The following is a 16,682-nucleotide window of genomic DNA, read 5'->3' as shown; positions in this document are numbered from 1 at the left end:
ACGAGGCTGGCAGACGGCCACGCTCGGATGGTGTTTTTATGTGCCACCGACACAGGTGCCAGATGAGGCTGGCAAACGGCCACGATCGGATGGTGCTTGTTACGTGCCCACAGCACGGAGGCCAGTCGATGCGGTACTGGCTACGGCCACGTTCGGATGGTTTTCTTATGTGCCACGTGCCACCGGCACTGGTACCACAAAGATACAAATTCCATTGATGTTCATCTATTTTGATTTGTTTTGATTTGATTTGATTTTCACTTGCCTCAACAGGTCTTCACAAGTGTCACAAGAAGGAAGGTATGCACAGGTGGACTGACTACGTCCCAGGTAGGGGCCATGGGTTATGGCCTGACTAGTCTTGCTGGGTCTTCGGATGGTGTTTTTATGTGCCACCGACACAGGTGCTAGATGAGGCTGGCGAACGGCCACGATCGGATGGTGTTTGTCATGTGCCCACCGCACTGACTACGGCACTGATGGATTTCTTGTGTGCCACAGGCACTGGTACCACAAGATACAAATTCCATTGATGTTCATCTATTTTGTCTATTTTGTCTATTTTGATTTGATTTGATTTGATTTTCACTTGCCTCAACCGGTCTTCACAAGTGTCACAAGAAGGAAGGAAGGTATGCACAGGTGGACTGACTAGTCTTGCCGGGTCTTCGGAAGGTGTTTTTATGTGCCACCGACACAGGTGCCAGATGAGGCTGGCGAACGGCCATGATCGGATGGTGTTTGTTACGTGCCCACAGCACGGAGGCCGGTCGATGCGGAACTGGCTACGGCCACGTTCGGATGGTTCTCATGTGTGCCACCGGCACTGGTACCACAAAGTGTGTGCCACCGGCACTGGTACCACAAAGATACAGATTCCATTGATGTTCATCTATTTTGATTTGTTTTGATTTGATTTTCACTTGCCTCAACAGGTCTTCACAAGTGTCACAAGAAGGAAGGTATGCACAGGTGGACTGACTACGTCCCAGGTAGGGGCCATGGTTATGGCCTGACTAGTCTTGCCGGGTCTTCGGAAGGTGTTTTTATGTGCCACCGACACAGGTGCTAGATGAGGCTGGCGAACGGCCACGACCGGATGGTGTTTGTTATGTGCCCACAGCACGATGGCCAGTGATGCGGTACTGACTACGGCCATGTTCGGATGGATTCTTGTGTGCCACCGGCACTGGTACCACAAGCGGTACTGACTACTTTTTATGTGCCACCGACACAGGTGCTAGATGAGGCATGCGAACGGCCACGACCGGATGGTGTTTGTTATGTGCCCACAGCACGATGGCCAGTGATGCGGTACTGACTACGGCCACGTTCGGATGGATTCTTGTGTGCCACCGGCACTGGTACCACAAGCGGTACTGACTACGGCCACGTTCGGATGGATTCTTGTGTGCCACTGGCACTGGTACCACAAGGATACAAATTCCATTGATGTTCATCTATTTTGATTTGTTTTGATTTGATTTGATTTTCACTTGCCTCAGCAGGTCTTCACAAGTCGGAAGGTATGTACAGGTGGACTGACTACGTCCCAGGTAGGGCCCACGGGTTATGACCTGACTAGTCTTGCCGGGTCTTCGGATGGTGTTTTTATGTGCCACCATGTTCCCACAGCACGGAGGCCAGTCGATGCGGTACTGGCTACGGCCACGTTCGGATGGTTTTCTTGTGTGCCACAGGCACTGGTACCACAAAGATACAAATTCCATTGATGTTCATCTATTTTGATTGATTTTCACTTGCCTCAGCAGGTCTTCACAAGTGTCACAAGAAGGAAGGTATGCACAGGTGGATCGACTACGTCCCAGGTAGGGGCCATGGGATATGGCCTGACTAGTCCTGCCGGGTCCTATATATAATTTCAACAATTGAGGGTAAAATTAATTAATTATTAATCAATTTTACCAAGTATTCAGTATGTAAAGGGGCTTAGTAAAATAAATTACTTTGCCACATACTGAACTCATTAGAAATAGCAGCTAAAAAAATTTTTTTTTAAACTATTTCTAATACTTAAAGAAAATCTCTCTCATATAGTGTTTGCTCAAGTCAACTCACGAAAGTATGAGGGTAAAAACATTAAAACATCACAAATGCAAAGGTTTGCATTTGTGATGTTTTAATGTTTTTACCCTCATACTTTCGTGAGTTGACTTGAGCAAACACTATATGAGAGAGATTTTCTTTAAGTATTAGAAATAGTTTAAAAAAAAATTTTTTTAGCTGCTATTTCTAATGAGTTCAGTATGTGGCAAAGTAATTTATTTTACTAAGCCCCTTTAATATATATATATATATATATATATATGAGACTTTGAATTTAGTTCATGGACCCCAAGTCACCAAGGGTCCATGGGACCCAGGTCGGGAATCACTGAATTACACTATCAGAATTGTGAAACCATGGAATAAACTACCTTCATCAGTTCTTAATCTGTCAGGGCATTGCATTCTCCAAAAATTCCCCCCCCGTTTCCCCAAATTCCTGCCTATCAACCCTTTCCTCTTTTTAAGACTCTTTTAATGTTCCCCTTTCTGTCTTCTCTTCCCTTTTCTCTCTTTTTGTGTTTCATTCTGCATGTTGTGAATGTACTTCTTAACAACAATAATAGGTTAAGACAGCAATGAGAGCTTTCTCTCTCCTCCTCTAACCTTTACTACTGACAAGCACTCTATACAATAAGCTCATTATTATCTTATTGTGAAGGCATGTGGCTTAACTGGTTGGGATATTCGGCTCACAAACTTAAGGTCATGTGCTTGACATGTGTCCTTGAGCAAGACACTTTATTTCATGTTACTCCAGCCCACCCAGCTGGCAAAAATGAGTTGTATCTGTATTTCAAAGGGTCAGCCTTGTCACATTCTGTGTCACACTGAATCACCCTGAGAGCTACATTAAGAGTACGCATGTCTATGGAGTGCTCAACCACTTGCACATTAATGTCACGGGCAAGCTGTTGCATTAATCGGATCAACTGGAACACTCGTAACCAACAGAACGCCAGTTTATTATTATTATTTTTAAAAACTATGTTACGAAGCATTTAGTCTCACTGTCTCCAGTTTTCGATAAATTTAATCAGGTACCAGAATAAGATCTTAAAATTTCAACAGAATGATTTTAGTACTGTTTTTATTCAACAGCTGGAAATACAAGCTAATTACTTAAATATGAAATAAAAGTAGTATCTGTTTATTAATTAAACTAAAAGAAGCACAGTATATATATATATATATATATATATATTTATTACAGAGATGTACTTGCATAGCAAGTGACCTGATCTGATATTGTGTACTGAAATAAAAACAGTTGCAGCGTGGAAGATGTGTTTATAAGCCATTTAACCCTTTCGTTACCAAACCGCCCAAAGCCGCCCGAACAAAATTTTGGTTTATGAAACCAAACCGCCCAAATTTACCTATTCATATTTAAATGAGAATATCAGAGCAAATCTCTTCAGTACATTCGTGAAAACACGTATTATACTTCGTAAACAGTTCAACTACAGTTTTGTACAATAATCGAAGTGTAATTTTAATTCCGTGAATTTTGGGAGATTTTTTTCCTATTGTGTTTTCAAAATTTGTAATTCTGACAAAAAATGGATACGAATTTCATTATATCAAGCAGCGAGTCAGAATTCGAAGGATTTTCTACTGAAGACCTTCATAAATCTAACTCTATGACTGAAAAAAAAAGCATGTGGTATTTGATAATGAATCTGATGTTTCATTTTCCGAAAGTGAAAACAGTGAATCTGAGATCTCCGATAGCGATAAAGAAAACGAATTGGCACTGAATGGAGTGAAAATTTAAAAACTGTTTCTTTCGGTGATTTCTCTGAAGAAACTGGACCAAGCCACAGACTTTCCCAGAAGAGTAAAGCCTTAGACTATTTCTTTTTACTTTTTCGAATGAGCCTATTTGAAATCACTACAGCGGAGACGAACCGTTACGCTAAACGTAAACAAAGCAAAAGAAAGGATAGTTTGTGGTTTCCCTCAACCTTAAATGAAATTAAGACTATTTTGCCGTAAATATTATTATGGGTATCAGAAAGTTACCCAGAATAACAAATTCTATCGTAAAATTTTGTTGTATACCCAATTGAATATTAGCTAATAACCCATTTTCTATAGCGATGTTTGAACAAAATTTTAATAATTTTATATTTTGTGGAATTTACCTGTATCTACCTGCAATTAGTGTCACTTTGTAACAAAAATTATAGTATAGAATTGGTTGAGAATATTTCATTAAATTATCTTCCAAAAATCAGATTGATATATCGATAAATAAAAAAGCTATAGTTGTTTAATGAAACCAGACTAAATTTATGATTACGTTAGAAATTAATTGAAACACATAAGGGGTGTAATTTGGTCAGAAATATAGTAACGAAAGGGTTAAAAACACATATAAATTTAATTTATCAAAATATTTTCGTCGTTTTGAAACCATGACCTGTTCACTGACAAAAATTCTGTGCTGCATCTGGAATTTTGTCAGTGAACAGGTCGTGGTTTCAAAGTGACGAAAATATTTTGACAAATTTATATGTTGAAGTGAATATATATATATATATATATATATATATATATATATATACATATATATATATATATATAGATAGATAGAGATAATATATCTTGCCTAAGAGCAGCAACTCTCAAATGTCAAACTGGTGACTTTATAGATTTTTAGTGAATAGTTGTACATTTTAAGTTAATCACTCTTGTAACTGATATAAGTGAGGATTGAGAATATTCGAACATATCCAGCTCATAGATTAGAAGCAAACCAAAGCAAATAATTAGTTTAAAAGTTTCAAATTCAACTCGTGCAACCAGCGTCAATGAATTCAACGTCAGCAATAAAAGAATTTAATGTTTCTTGCCAGTTTTATCTTAAATTTTGATTCTTCTCAAATACAAAACAGAAGAGAGTCTATCAATAAATATTCTCAGCACTGCTCAGGGCAGTTACTCTTTCACTCTTTTATTTGTTTCAGTCATTTGACTGTGGCCATGCTGGAGCACCGCCTTTAGTCGAACAAATTGACCCCTAGACTTATTCTTTGTAAGCGTAGTACTTATTCTCTCGGTCTCTTTTCGCCCAAGGTTCCATGCAGTGAGACTGAACTTGGAACCATGTGGTTGATAAGCAAGCTACTTACCACACAGCCACTCCTTGTTTTCTCAGTGATGTCCAAAGCAAGCAGCAAAAGAGATTCACAAACTATAACCTAGCTTCTAGATAGTACAATGAACCAAAGGCTGTCCATGTTTTTGAAGCCAGTGGTTCTCAACAATTTTAGTATCTGGGCCAGATTCAAAGCCTGGATTTTTTAGGTGGCCACATCAAAAGAAGTAAAACAAATCAATTAAAGAAAAAGATTATAGGTGCAGGTGTGGCTGCGTGGTAAGTAGCTTGCTTACCAGCCACATGGTTCCAGGTTCAGTTTCATTGCGTAGCACCTTGGGCAAATGTCTTCTACTATAGCCTCGGGCAGACCAAATCCTTGTGAGTGGATTTGGTAGATGGAAACTGAAAGAAGCCCATCATATATATATGTGTGTGTGTGTCACCCCCACCAACATCGCCTGACAACCGATGTTGGTGTGTTTACGTCCCTGTAACTTAGCGATTCGGCAAAGAGACCGATAGAATAAGTACTTGGCTTTCAAAGAATCAGTCCCAGGGTAGATTTGTTCAAATAAAGGTAGTGCTCCAGCATGGCCACAGTCAAATGACTGAAACAAATAAAAGAATAGAGGAAAAACAATAGAGGGGTGCAGTTGAGAATTGCTGGTCTAAGTCATAATCAACACAATCATCATTTAATGTCCATCCACTTTTCCATGCGTGCAGGGGTCAGCTTTAATTTGTGGAGGGAAATTTCCTATGGCCAGATGCCCTTCCAACTGTTTTCATGCAAGCTAATATTCCCCTAAGGCCACATGTGTTTTTTGCAGAAGAATGGAAAGAAACATCACCTGTGTGACAGGGATGCTTGTTTACAACCATCACATGGTGTCAAGGCAAGGGCAGGGTCGACCCTTCTAGAACAGGATACCCTTCCTGTCACCAGTCCTCACCTGTTTCCAAGCAAGGTAATATTTACCTTTGGCCAGGCATGCTTTTTACAACCATCACATGATGTCAGGACAACGCACACATACACAACAGGCTTCTTTCAGTTTTCATCTACCAAATCTACTCATAAGGCTTTGGTAAGCTTGTGACTACAGTAAAAAACACTCGCTCAAGGTGCCATACAGTGGAAATGAACCTGAAACCATTTCGTTAAGAAGCAAGCTTCTTAACAAAGTAAGGTCAATATCTATGGCCACATCTTATAAATATTATTCAGTGAACCTAAATAAACCAGGGGAAAATAGATTATCAAATGATTTCTTGTATATTTTTAAAATTATTAAGCTAGTTTCTTACTGAGAAGTTGTGACATTCATGCACCTTGTCTAAATACATAAAAGAGAAACTTGTCTAAGCACATACGAAGAGAGAAATAGATGATGAAGAAGACAATTAGAAATTGCTTTTGTATTGTTAGTTTGGTGACTAATTTGATCAGCAAACACATTGACATTGAAACAATAACATGATAATAGTCATAATAGCTATATGAAACATACACACACATATATTTGCTTTTGTTTTATTTTGTAATGTTATTGGGGTGGGGGAGAGGATACTTATATCTCCTCTACACCAAGACACTTGTCCTTGTCCCTTTATCATCCTTTCACCTCTCAACACCTGGCACAAAGCCATCTCCCTCAATACTACACCCCTATTCAGTTGAGGTGGGGTCGTGTGTTGCCAGTTACTTGGTGACCCCACTAGTGCCATGCGGTATGGTGTTAGGAAGGGCATCCAGCTGTAGAAACAATGCCAAAGGAGACATGGGAGCTGGATGCTATCCTCTGGTTCACTGGTTCTTCCTGAACCATCCAACTCACACCGGCATGGACAATGGACATTCAATTATGATAATAATGACATTATATATCATGATTAATTACCAAAGTCTTCAGTTGAACATCTAACACTAATCAATAATACTCTATTTTAGTCTACAAACATTTAATTTTATTTCATACTGAATATCTGAAATCCTCTAAGAGTTTTCTGACCAAATGAAAAGTTTATCATTATCATTAAATATTGGAATATTTTCTTCCCCATCATTCTGTCTTTCATGTACAGGGAAGCAAAACCATCATAAAGCCTAAACCTAGCGTCATGTGTCTACACATGTTTCAAATGCTAAATCATTTACTATGCAAACATTGCTTTTATCATAAATATAATACTTAGTTCCTAAAAAAAGATAATATTTAGTTCATACAAATCTCTTAATCCCTATTAATAGTCCATCTCTACTGTCCAGGCAACACTCTTTACTCAGACTCCACTCCAAAAAGGTGGTGTCTGCCCATATGAGGATTTCATTCTCCCACTATTTCAACTCTTTTAACCACCAATAATTCTTGAAGTGTAACAGATTCAAAACCGAGGCAGCCAAGCAGATATCACAATCAAACCACAGTAGTTCCACATGATTAAGCAACCAATCAGCATCAAGCCATTGTGTGATTCCATTTTATAGGACTTTCTCTTTAGGCCCTACCTGAAGGCAGTTTTAGGCAGTAATCGCAGAATGTTGAGGGGACCGCCTGATGTCTCTATTTTCATCTTCACATGCAGCCAACTAAGACAGATATCTTTTATCTTTGACTTGTTTCAGTCACTAGACTGTGGTCATGCTGGGGCACCACCCTGAAGAATTTTTTGTTGAATGAATCGACACCGGTACTTCTCTTTTGCTGAACCACTAAGTTACAGGAACGTAAACACACCAACACCAGTTGTCAAGTGGTGGTAGGGGACAAACACTGACACAAACATATATATACACAATCAAAATCAAATTCGATGACTGGCATCCGTGCTAGTGGCGCGCTAAGACTACCATACAAGTGAGATCATGGCCAGAGGAACAAGCTGGCCTCCGTGCTGTACTTGTACTTACTAGTACTTGTGCTGGTAGCATGCGAAAAAACATTCAAGCGAGGTCGTTGCCAGTGCCGCTGGACTGGCCCCTGTGCAGGTGGCACATAAAAAGCACCATTTGAGTGTGGTCGTTGCCAGTACCACCTGACTGGCCCTTATGCCAGTGGCATGTAAAAGCACCCACTACACTCTCAGAGTGGTTAACGTTAGGAAGGGCATCCAGCAGTAGAAACATTGCCAGATCACATTGGAGTCTGGTGCAGCCATCTGGTTCGCCAGACAGTCAAATCATCCAACCCATGCTAGCATGGAAAGCGGACATTAAACGATGATGATGAATGGGCTTCTTTCAGTTTCAATCTACCAAATCCACTCACAAGGTTTTGGTCAGCCTGAGGCAATGGTAGAAGACACTTGCCCAAGGTGCCATGCAATGGGACCTACCACAAATATAGCACAATTACTTTCCATTTATGATGAGTCAGCCACAAATTGCTATATCAGTCAACTTGTCATAAATCCTGAGCTGTATGCCACTCCCAGGGTGTAATTATTTGAAAAAAGACCAACAAAATTAAAACACTAGGGGCAGTAATAAAATCTTTTGTTAATTGTTCACAAATGATGTTAATTACTTCTACACACAGCCAAATACACTTTCCATTCACCAGCAACCATGACTACTACACGCTTCACAGAAGCATTTCTCTATCTCTATCAATAACATCTCGTTTTGTTCTTCTCCGAAATCATAATCCTTAATTAATCCAATTCTCACTACTTCTCTTGGCTTTCACACTTATCCCCATCTAGTTTCATCCCTTACCAACAAGATATTTCCAACCCCATTGCCCTCTCTTTCACCTCCAAATCCAGCATTCTGCTGACAATAACTGTCTCTTGACCTACCAGCTCATTTGACCATTGCCTTATTGCAATGATCTGCTACCAATCCACATTCTCTCCCTCCTCCAATGCCAGGGGTTCTTTTTGAAAGTCAGCCGACTGGCTACAAAATTGCTAACTATTCTAGGCAGCACAAGTGCTTCCTCTTCCTGCTGTCTCCACCAGTGGCAGAATTGCACCAACACAAGACAGTGGCTTCTAGCATACTTGATCTTTGGTAAGAGCTTTCCAGATGAGTCCCATACCACATAAAATCAAGCATCTTCAACACCTGTATTCTTCCAGTAGTTTTATATGGTCTGGAATGTGTCAACTGGACTTCTGCTACACTACAGAAACAGCAAGTCTTTCAGAATTATGTAATGCGAATTATTAATAACACCAAACTCTCAGACCGTGTCAGAATTGAAGATCTAAGACAACTAAATTGCCACCAATCACCTTTGTCATCAAAAGTAAAGCACAGGTGTTTCATTTCTGACCAATGAAAAACAGATAAGTGGATGATGGAAACCATCATCTTGGGCGTCCCGACCCCAGGACTTCTGAGGCAAGAACTTGACCCAGTTTCCATTGCATATAAGTGACAACATGCCTCACCGACTGAATGGAATACCAGTCCTTTATAGTTATTGCCGGAACCCATTTACAGCTGGGTGGACTGGAGTAATGTGAAATGAAGTGTTCTGATGAAGAAAGCAACACACTGCCCAGTCTGGAAATTGAAACTACCATCTTGCAATTGTTAATGCAACACCCTAACCATTGGGCCATGTGCCTTCACTGACCAAAAAAAAAAAAAAAAATCAAACTAAGACTACTAAGTCTATAAACATTAATAACCTACGTGTACTTAGTTGTTAATAAGATTTATATTTTAGTTATTTTTATAATTGATAATTACACAAAATTTTTTAAAATAAATACATAAAACCAAAAATTTATAAAGTATAAAACACAAGCTTTAAATTTATTTCCTTTCCTGTTTAAACTATCATTTATTACACAGTAGTAGCTTCACTCCACGGAGGGAATATTTTCCCCTTTATATTGTAAAGAGGAAAATAAATTAAATGAGAAAGAATTTGTAGCATGTAGTAATTACAAAACTACACACAGTTTAATTGCACAATGACTGTAGACCACTTTGGGTTATAATAATTGTAATGTACCATACCAGTGTGGTATATATTAAATGTAATATGACATACCATCATTTTTGTCTTTTGTTTTGTTAGCTTCATCTTTTTTCGACTGGTCATCTGTTTTCACTTCCTTGTCACCAGAGTCTTCTTTCCTGTCACCCTAAAATTACAGAAATATAAACACAATCACCAGGACATTCACAAAGAGGTTTTCTGCCACAGAAATAACCAGTTTGTACACACAGAAACAATAAATAAATAAATGAACTGACTTCACAAAATACGGAAAACATTTCAACTAGTTTCATTGGTTCAGATTATTTGATGGCCAATTAGAATAGTAGGGCTTAAACTCTTCTCGTTGCCAGAGAACATTGGCAAATAGGAATGTAGAATTTTTACTAGCTAAATATAGAGACAGCAATCCTAGTTCATAATGGGACAGTTTGGGGCAGTCACTGTTCACTGAATGTAAACCACATGTTTCATATACGGTAGGGAAATTCATGTGAATGGAGGTGGCATGGACTCAACCAGCTCTGAGGAGGTCATTCTAGTAGCAATAGGAAAGGCAGAGAGAGGACAGTGTACCTGTGGATTTGAGGCTGGAGAGGGTCTTTGAGTGACTTCATGCCAATCAGTTGGATGTGGTCTAAGAAGTTTGTATGTGTGCAGCAAGAGAATCTCAGATGTGAAAGCAACATTCCATTGTCAGCCTCACCTAAGCTTTGTAGAGTGTTAATAATTGTGTGTGTGGGGGGGGAGCAGAAGTATGTTCTGAATCTGAGAAGGGCCAATTGTTAGGATGTTAGGAGATGCTTTCAACAGTAGAGGTTCTTAGTGATAAGGAGAACCAGCACTGGGAGTGATTGTGAGGCCTTTAGTTGTGTGCTGTCCATGTTTAAAGGTGTTGGTGTTTTTACATCCCCATAACTTAGTGATTTGGTAAAAGAGAGCAATAGAATAACTATCAGGCTTAAAAAAAAAATAGATATTGGGGTTGATTCATTCAACTAAAAAATTCCTCAAGGTGGTGCCCCAGCATGGACGCAGTCTAACGACTGAAACAAGTAAAAGATAAAAAGGTATATGTTCACTGCATTTTGAATCAGCACAAGGAAGTGTGATAAAAGTCGAATAATAACTTTTGCGTGTGTATCATATTTCCTGATATTGCCAATGGTGACAAAAAAGTTACCTGCTATATGACGGGGGTAACACTGGGTTTTTCCCCATATTTTTCTAGATAAAATGAAAATATATGTGACTGCCTAGTATCCTTTTTGTATTCCTTGATTTTTAATTCAAATTTATAATCCCACCTGTAAAGTGATAATTACCTCCCTTAGCATAAATGATAATCCACAAGACTGTGTGTAAATGAAAATAAAGCTAATACAAATAACCCCCTTTTTTAATAGTGACTGAATATTTTTTAATGGAAAAACGTTTCTTTTGGAAAAAAGATAAAAAGCATAAAGGGATTCTAGCATAAAATCTGGAGACAAAATGTCCAGAATAACCTCTGTTATATGTGTAACACTTTATAATGTACTTATCAGTATTGTTTTGTTTTGGTGGACTTGAGCGTTTGTAAATTGATGTAGGGGCAGAATTGGTAGGGTATTATATAAAATAGTTGTGTGAAGGGCAGAGGGTTGATAGAATTGGTAGGGTACTATATAAAATAGTTGTGTGAAGGGTAGAAGATTGATAGAATTGAGCAGGCAGAAACGTTAGCACGCTGGGCGAAATGCTTAGCGGTATTTTGTCTGTTGTTATGTTCCGAGTTCAAATTCTGCTGAGGTCAACTTTGCCTTTCATCCTTTCAGGGTCGATAAATTAAGTACCAGTTACATACCGGGGTCGATGTAATTGACTTAATCCCTTTGTCTGTCCTTAGTTTGTCCCCTCTATGTTTAGCCCCTCGTGGGCAATAAAGAAATAAGAATTGGTAGGGTACTATATAAAATAGTTGTGTGAGGGGCAGAGGGTTGATAGAATTGGTAGGGTACTATATAAAATAGTTGTGTGAAGGGTAGAAATGTGGTAAACAAAAGTGTCTACAATATTTTAAGTCCCTTTATATTCTGAGTTCTTCAATTGGCTGTCCACTCTGCTTTTTGAACATGTCTCCTGGGTTATTCAATACCAGTCCAATCTTTGTCACAACTCTATCTTTCCTTCCTCATCTGGGGCTTAATAAAATAAATACCAACCGTGTTCAGGGACCAATTATAAATATTACACTCCGCCTTACAATTTCTGGCTTTGGTTCAATACGAGAAATTAATCAATATTTGGCCTAGATTCTACCATAAATAAAGATTTTCCACATTTTTGTCTACATCCACAAATATTTTGTTTACGTCTGTCATTGTAACTTAAAGCTATTCTAGCAGAGTAAAAGAATGGCAAAGTTGGTTAAGATGCATTATGGTATTTCTTCTAACTCTTTATATCCTAGGGACAACTTTGCCTTTCAACCCACCAGTCAAGTACTGTAGTTGATGGTACTGACTAACCCCTCTCCCTACAAAACTGCTGGCCATGTGTATAAATACAAAACAACTGTAGTAGTAGTGGCAGTAGTGTCTGTTTGTATTCCTTAAGATCTCTATTATTTATCTTGTTTCAGTCATTACAGTGGCCATGCTGGGGCACTGACTTGAAGAATTAATTTTTAGTCAAATTGCCCCCAGGGCTTTGTTCTTTTTTTAATTCTGATAGTTATTCTATCAGTCTCTTTTACCAAACTGCCAAATTATAGGAATGCAAACACCAGTTGTCAAGCAGTAGTGGGGGACAAACACAGACACCTACATACACCCCCGTGCTAGTAGGGTGCTAAGAGCACCATCTGAGCGTGATCGTTGCCAGAGCGGCTAACTGACTTCCGTGCTGGTAGCACATAAAAGGCACCATTCGAGTGTGATTGTTACCAGCATCGCCTTACTGGCACCTGTGCCGGTGGCATGTGTAAAAAGATTCAAGCGAGGTCGTTGCCAGTACCGCCTGACTGGCCCCTGTGCTGCTGGCATGTAAAAGCACCCACTACAGTCTCAGAGTGGTTGGCATTAGGAAGGGCATCCAGCTGTAGAAACTCTGCCAGATTAAGACTGGAGCCTGGTGCAGCCATCTGGTTCGCCAGCCCTCAGTCAAACCGTGCAACCCATGCTAGCATGGAAAGCAGATCTTAAATGATGATGATGATAATATATTAAATGGGTTTCATTCAGTTTCTGTTAAAAAAATCCACTTGCAAAGCTTTGGTCAGGCCAAGGTACCGTACAGCTTGACTGAACCCAGAACCATGTGGTTGAGAAGCAAACTTCTTACTACACACCATGCCTGTGTACAACTTGTAACTTGTTTCATGTGTATGGTTATATCAGTACTAAAACACTGTATATCAATTTCTATCTTTTGAAAACAACTAAATGACAAATGAACTCAACAGTGAGTTAGATTCAACAAGACATACCCCTTCTCACATCTCATATGAATTATATCAATTGGAAAGGTACTCTTCAAACATTAGAGAAGTCAACTTTGAAACCTTGATTTATCCATGTTACCGAACAAAGTTAACGGATTAAATGTAGTAGCATTGCCACTCGGATGCTGGTAGAAGAACATTATGGTGGCTCATTGCTGCTGTTGTTATCGTTGTCCATTATGACAAGTAATACAGTTGACAATGACAGATTATTCATAATTTTTTTTCCTACTCTCGGCACAAGACCCATAATTTTGGGGGAGGGGGCAGTTGATTAGCTCGATCCCAGTATGCAACTGGTACTTAATTTATCGACCCCGAAAGGATGAAAGCAATGTTGACCGTGGTGGAATTTGAACTCAAAATGTAAAGACAGACGAAATACCACTAAGCATTTTGCCCAGCATGCTAATGTTTCTGCCAGCTTGTCACCTTCATGACAGATTATTCAGACATGCACATGTCTTCAGACAGAACTGTGAACCCACCTCCCACCACATATATCTGGATATTAACAGATATAATAAACAGTCAGCACACCAGTGCCATGTAAAAATCACCTGTACTGGTGCCACATGGAGAGTACCAGGCCTGGCACCACATGTGAAGTACCTGGACCATCATCATGCGAAAAGCATCCATACCAGTGACATGTGAAAAGCACCTGTGCAGGTGCCACATGAGAAGCATCTGTGGTGGCACCACAGGGAAAGCACCCATGCCAGTACCATCTAGCATTTATGTGCCACCAGCACGGAAGCCAGTTAGCCGCTCTGGCAACGATCACTGTAAAGTGGTTGGTGTCAAGAAAGACATCTAGCAGTAGAAACCATGCCAAAACAGAGGACTGGAGCCTGGTGCAGTCCTCCGGCTTACCAGCTCCTGTCAAACCATCCAACAGATGGTAATGATGACACAGCAATGAAGAACTTTTTTCCATCGTCAGATGAGGCAGAAGTTGAGGAGGATATTCTAGATAGCACACAACAACAAGGTGCTTCGACTACCTCTAGATGGAAAAAATGCATCAATTTCTCTCCATTTGTACATTCATTTGACAACAACAATGCAGGAATCTCAAAAAACTGAAATTATGCCCATGCCAGATGCAAAGGAAAGTGAATATTTTGTGGTACTTTACAATTAGGAGTTTGTAAATTTATTGTACAAAAGAACTAACATTTATCCTTGAGAAAAAGAGAGATTTTTTTTTTGTTTTTACCTCACCACTGAGCCACACAACTCCACTATGAATTCACTAAAAGCAATGGCTTAAGAATATACATGACTGAAATGTTGCTGGTAAGCCTGTTATCCTGTCACTTGTAGAAATGTCCATAAAATACAGAAATGATGAAGACATGTAGAATCCATACAAAAATCACTTTCTATTAACTCAATACATCAAATATCCAATTCCTTTTTTTTTACCCTAATGCTTCTGGTTTCATTTCGATGGTACTTTCCATTGAAATCCTTTATATTTACATGTTGCAATTCATCTAAACTTAGGGTTTCTATATTTGTGATTCTTCCAGTTAAATCACTGGTTAGGATAATAATCCTGTTCTGTCAGAGATATTGGACTATTTTCCTTTTTTATAGATTATAAGTTTGCCATAAAGGAGAGCATTCACTGTCACAGAAATATCTGACTATTTAGTTTCCTCAATCGCATAATGCAACAACGTATCCACTATTCTAGATAATACACATCCATTAAATACAACCTGGCTAAGTTAAATACAGAAACAATTTATGTAGAATAAATATACTTTTTCAATCTCTTCTGCAAACCAATCAAAGAATATCCAACAAAAAAAAAAGGAGAAAACTACTTTTGGGTGATATTTACAGAAGGAAAATATTCTATGTTGTACATTTAATGGTGCAGTGGTGTAGAAGTGGATTTTATGAACAGGGTGAACTTATGGAAGGAGCCAGAACAGTTAGAAAACCAGTTATTCAAACAGTACTAATGATACACCACTGGAGATTGGCCTTCAGTATCTAAACTGACCATAACGAATGATTAATTCAACACAATAAGCATTACATAAGACACAGTAATCCGAATGCTAAAGGGTGTGGCAGTAACATTGGCCATATTTTACACAGCCACTGGTTCGGCACTTGTCAAATTAGACAGATAGGTGGAAATTGTCTTCGTGTAGCCAACATTCACTGTGCTTTTCTTTTTTAGTTACTAGTTTCAACAGCAAATGTACATTGTGCATTTGTTCTTGAAACATTGATCAAGAATGGTGAATCTGAATTGGAGGGGTTTTTTTCTTTGCTATCCCCTATATTTCTAGCAGACATTGGTGGCATAATAAAAACCATAATAATTCTTTCTGATTTTGACATAAGGTCAGCAATTTTGAGGAGAGGAGGAAGTTGAATACACTGACCCCCAATGTAGAACTGATAATTATTTTATTGGCCCTGAAAATATGAAAGCAAAGTTCACCTCTGCAGAATTTGAATTCAGAAATTAACAAGTCAGAAGAAATGCTGCTAAGCACCTTGTCTGATCTGCTAACAATTCTACCAGCTTGCTGCCTTAATATTGCTTTCAAATAAAGTGATAGTATGTTGTCAACTTAATGTGATAGTCCCATGAAAGGGAAGAATGCTACTGTTATTTAGCCCTAGGAAACACAATTTCCTGTTGGACTTGACACATTTCCCATGTCCTTATGTTTTCAAAGTTTAGACGAGCACCTCCACCCAGCAAAGCCAGCATCCAGAGACTAGTTTCAGAGTCATTGCATTGTTCATCATCAGTCTGGAGTAGCATGGCTATTTTCAAAAATCAGTGAATGTATTTCAATTGAAATATATGTTTTCAAAGGTGGATATGCACCGACAGCTAGCAAGCCATGCTACTCCAGACTGATGATGAGCAATGGCTCTGAAACTAGTCTCTGGGTGCTGGCTTTGCAGGGTGGAGGTGCTCGTCTCCACTTTGAAATCATAAGGAAACAGGAAATGTGTCAAGTCCAACAGGAAACGGTCTTTCCTAGGGCTAAAGAACAGTAGCATTCTTCCCTTTCATGGGACTGTC

General features: G+C 39.1%; 1 protein-coding gene across 3 annotated transcripts in view; it reads right to left on the bottom strand.

Annotated features, from left to right (window-relative positions):
- LOC115210915 (histone H3.v1) overlaps nt 1-16,682 on the bottom strand; it is a 65,364-nt gene that overhangs the window by 3,944 nt on the left and 44,738 nt on the right. For all 3 annotated transcript variants that reach the window (XM_029779699.2, XM_036503889.1, XM_036503891.1), the window contains one exon: nt 10,183-10,276. In XM_029779699.2, the coding sequence (XP_029635559.1) occupies nt 10,183-10,276 (94 nt within the window). The remainder of the gene's footprint in view (nt 1-10,182; nt 10,277-16,682) is intronic.

This window comes from Octopus sinensis, linkage group LG1 (assembly GCF_006345805.1).
Source record: "Octopus sinensis linkage group LG1, ASM634580v1, whole genome shotgun sequence".
Lineage (NCBI taxonomy): Eukaryota > Metazoa > Mollusca > Cephalopoda > Octopoda > Octopodidae > Octopus > Octopus sinensis.
Note: the sequence above shows the minus strand (reverse complement) of the source record. Positions and strands in the feature narration are given on the sequence as shown.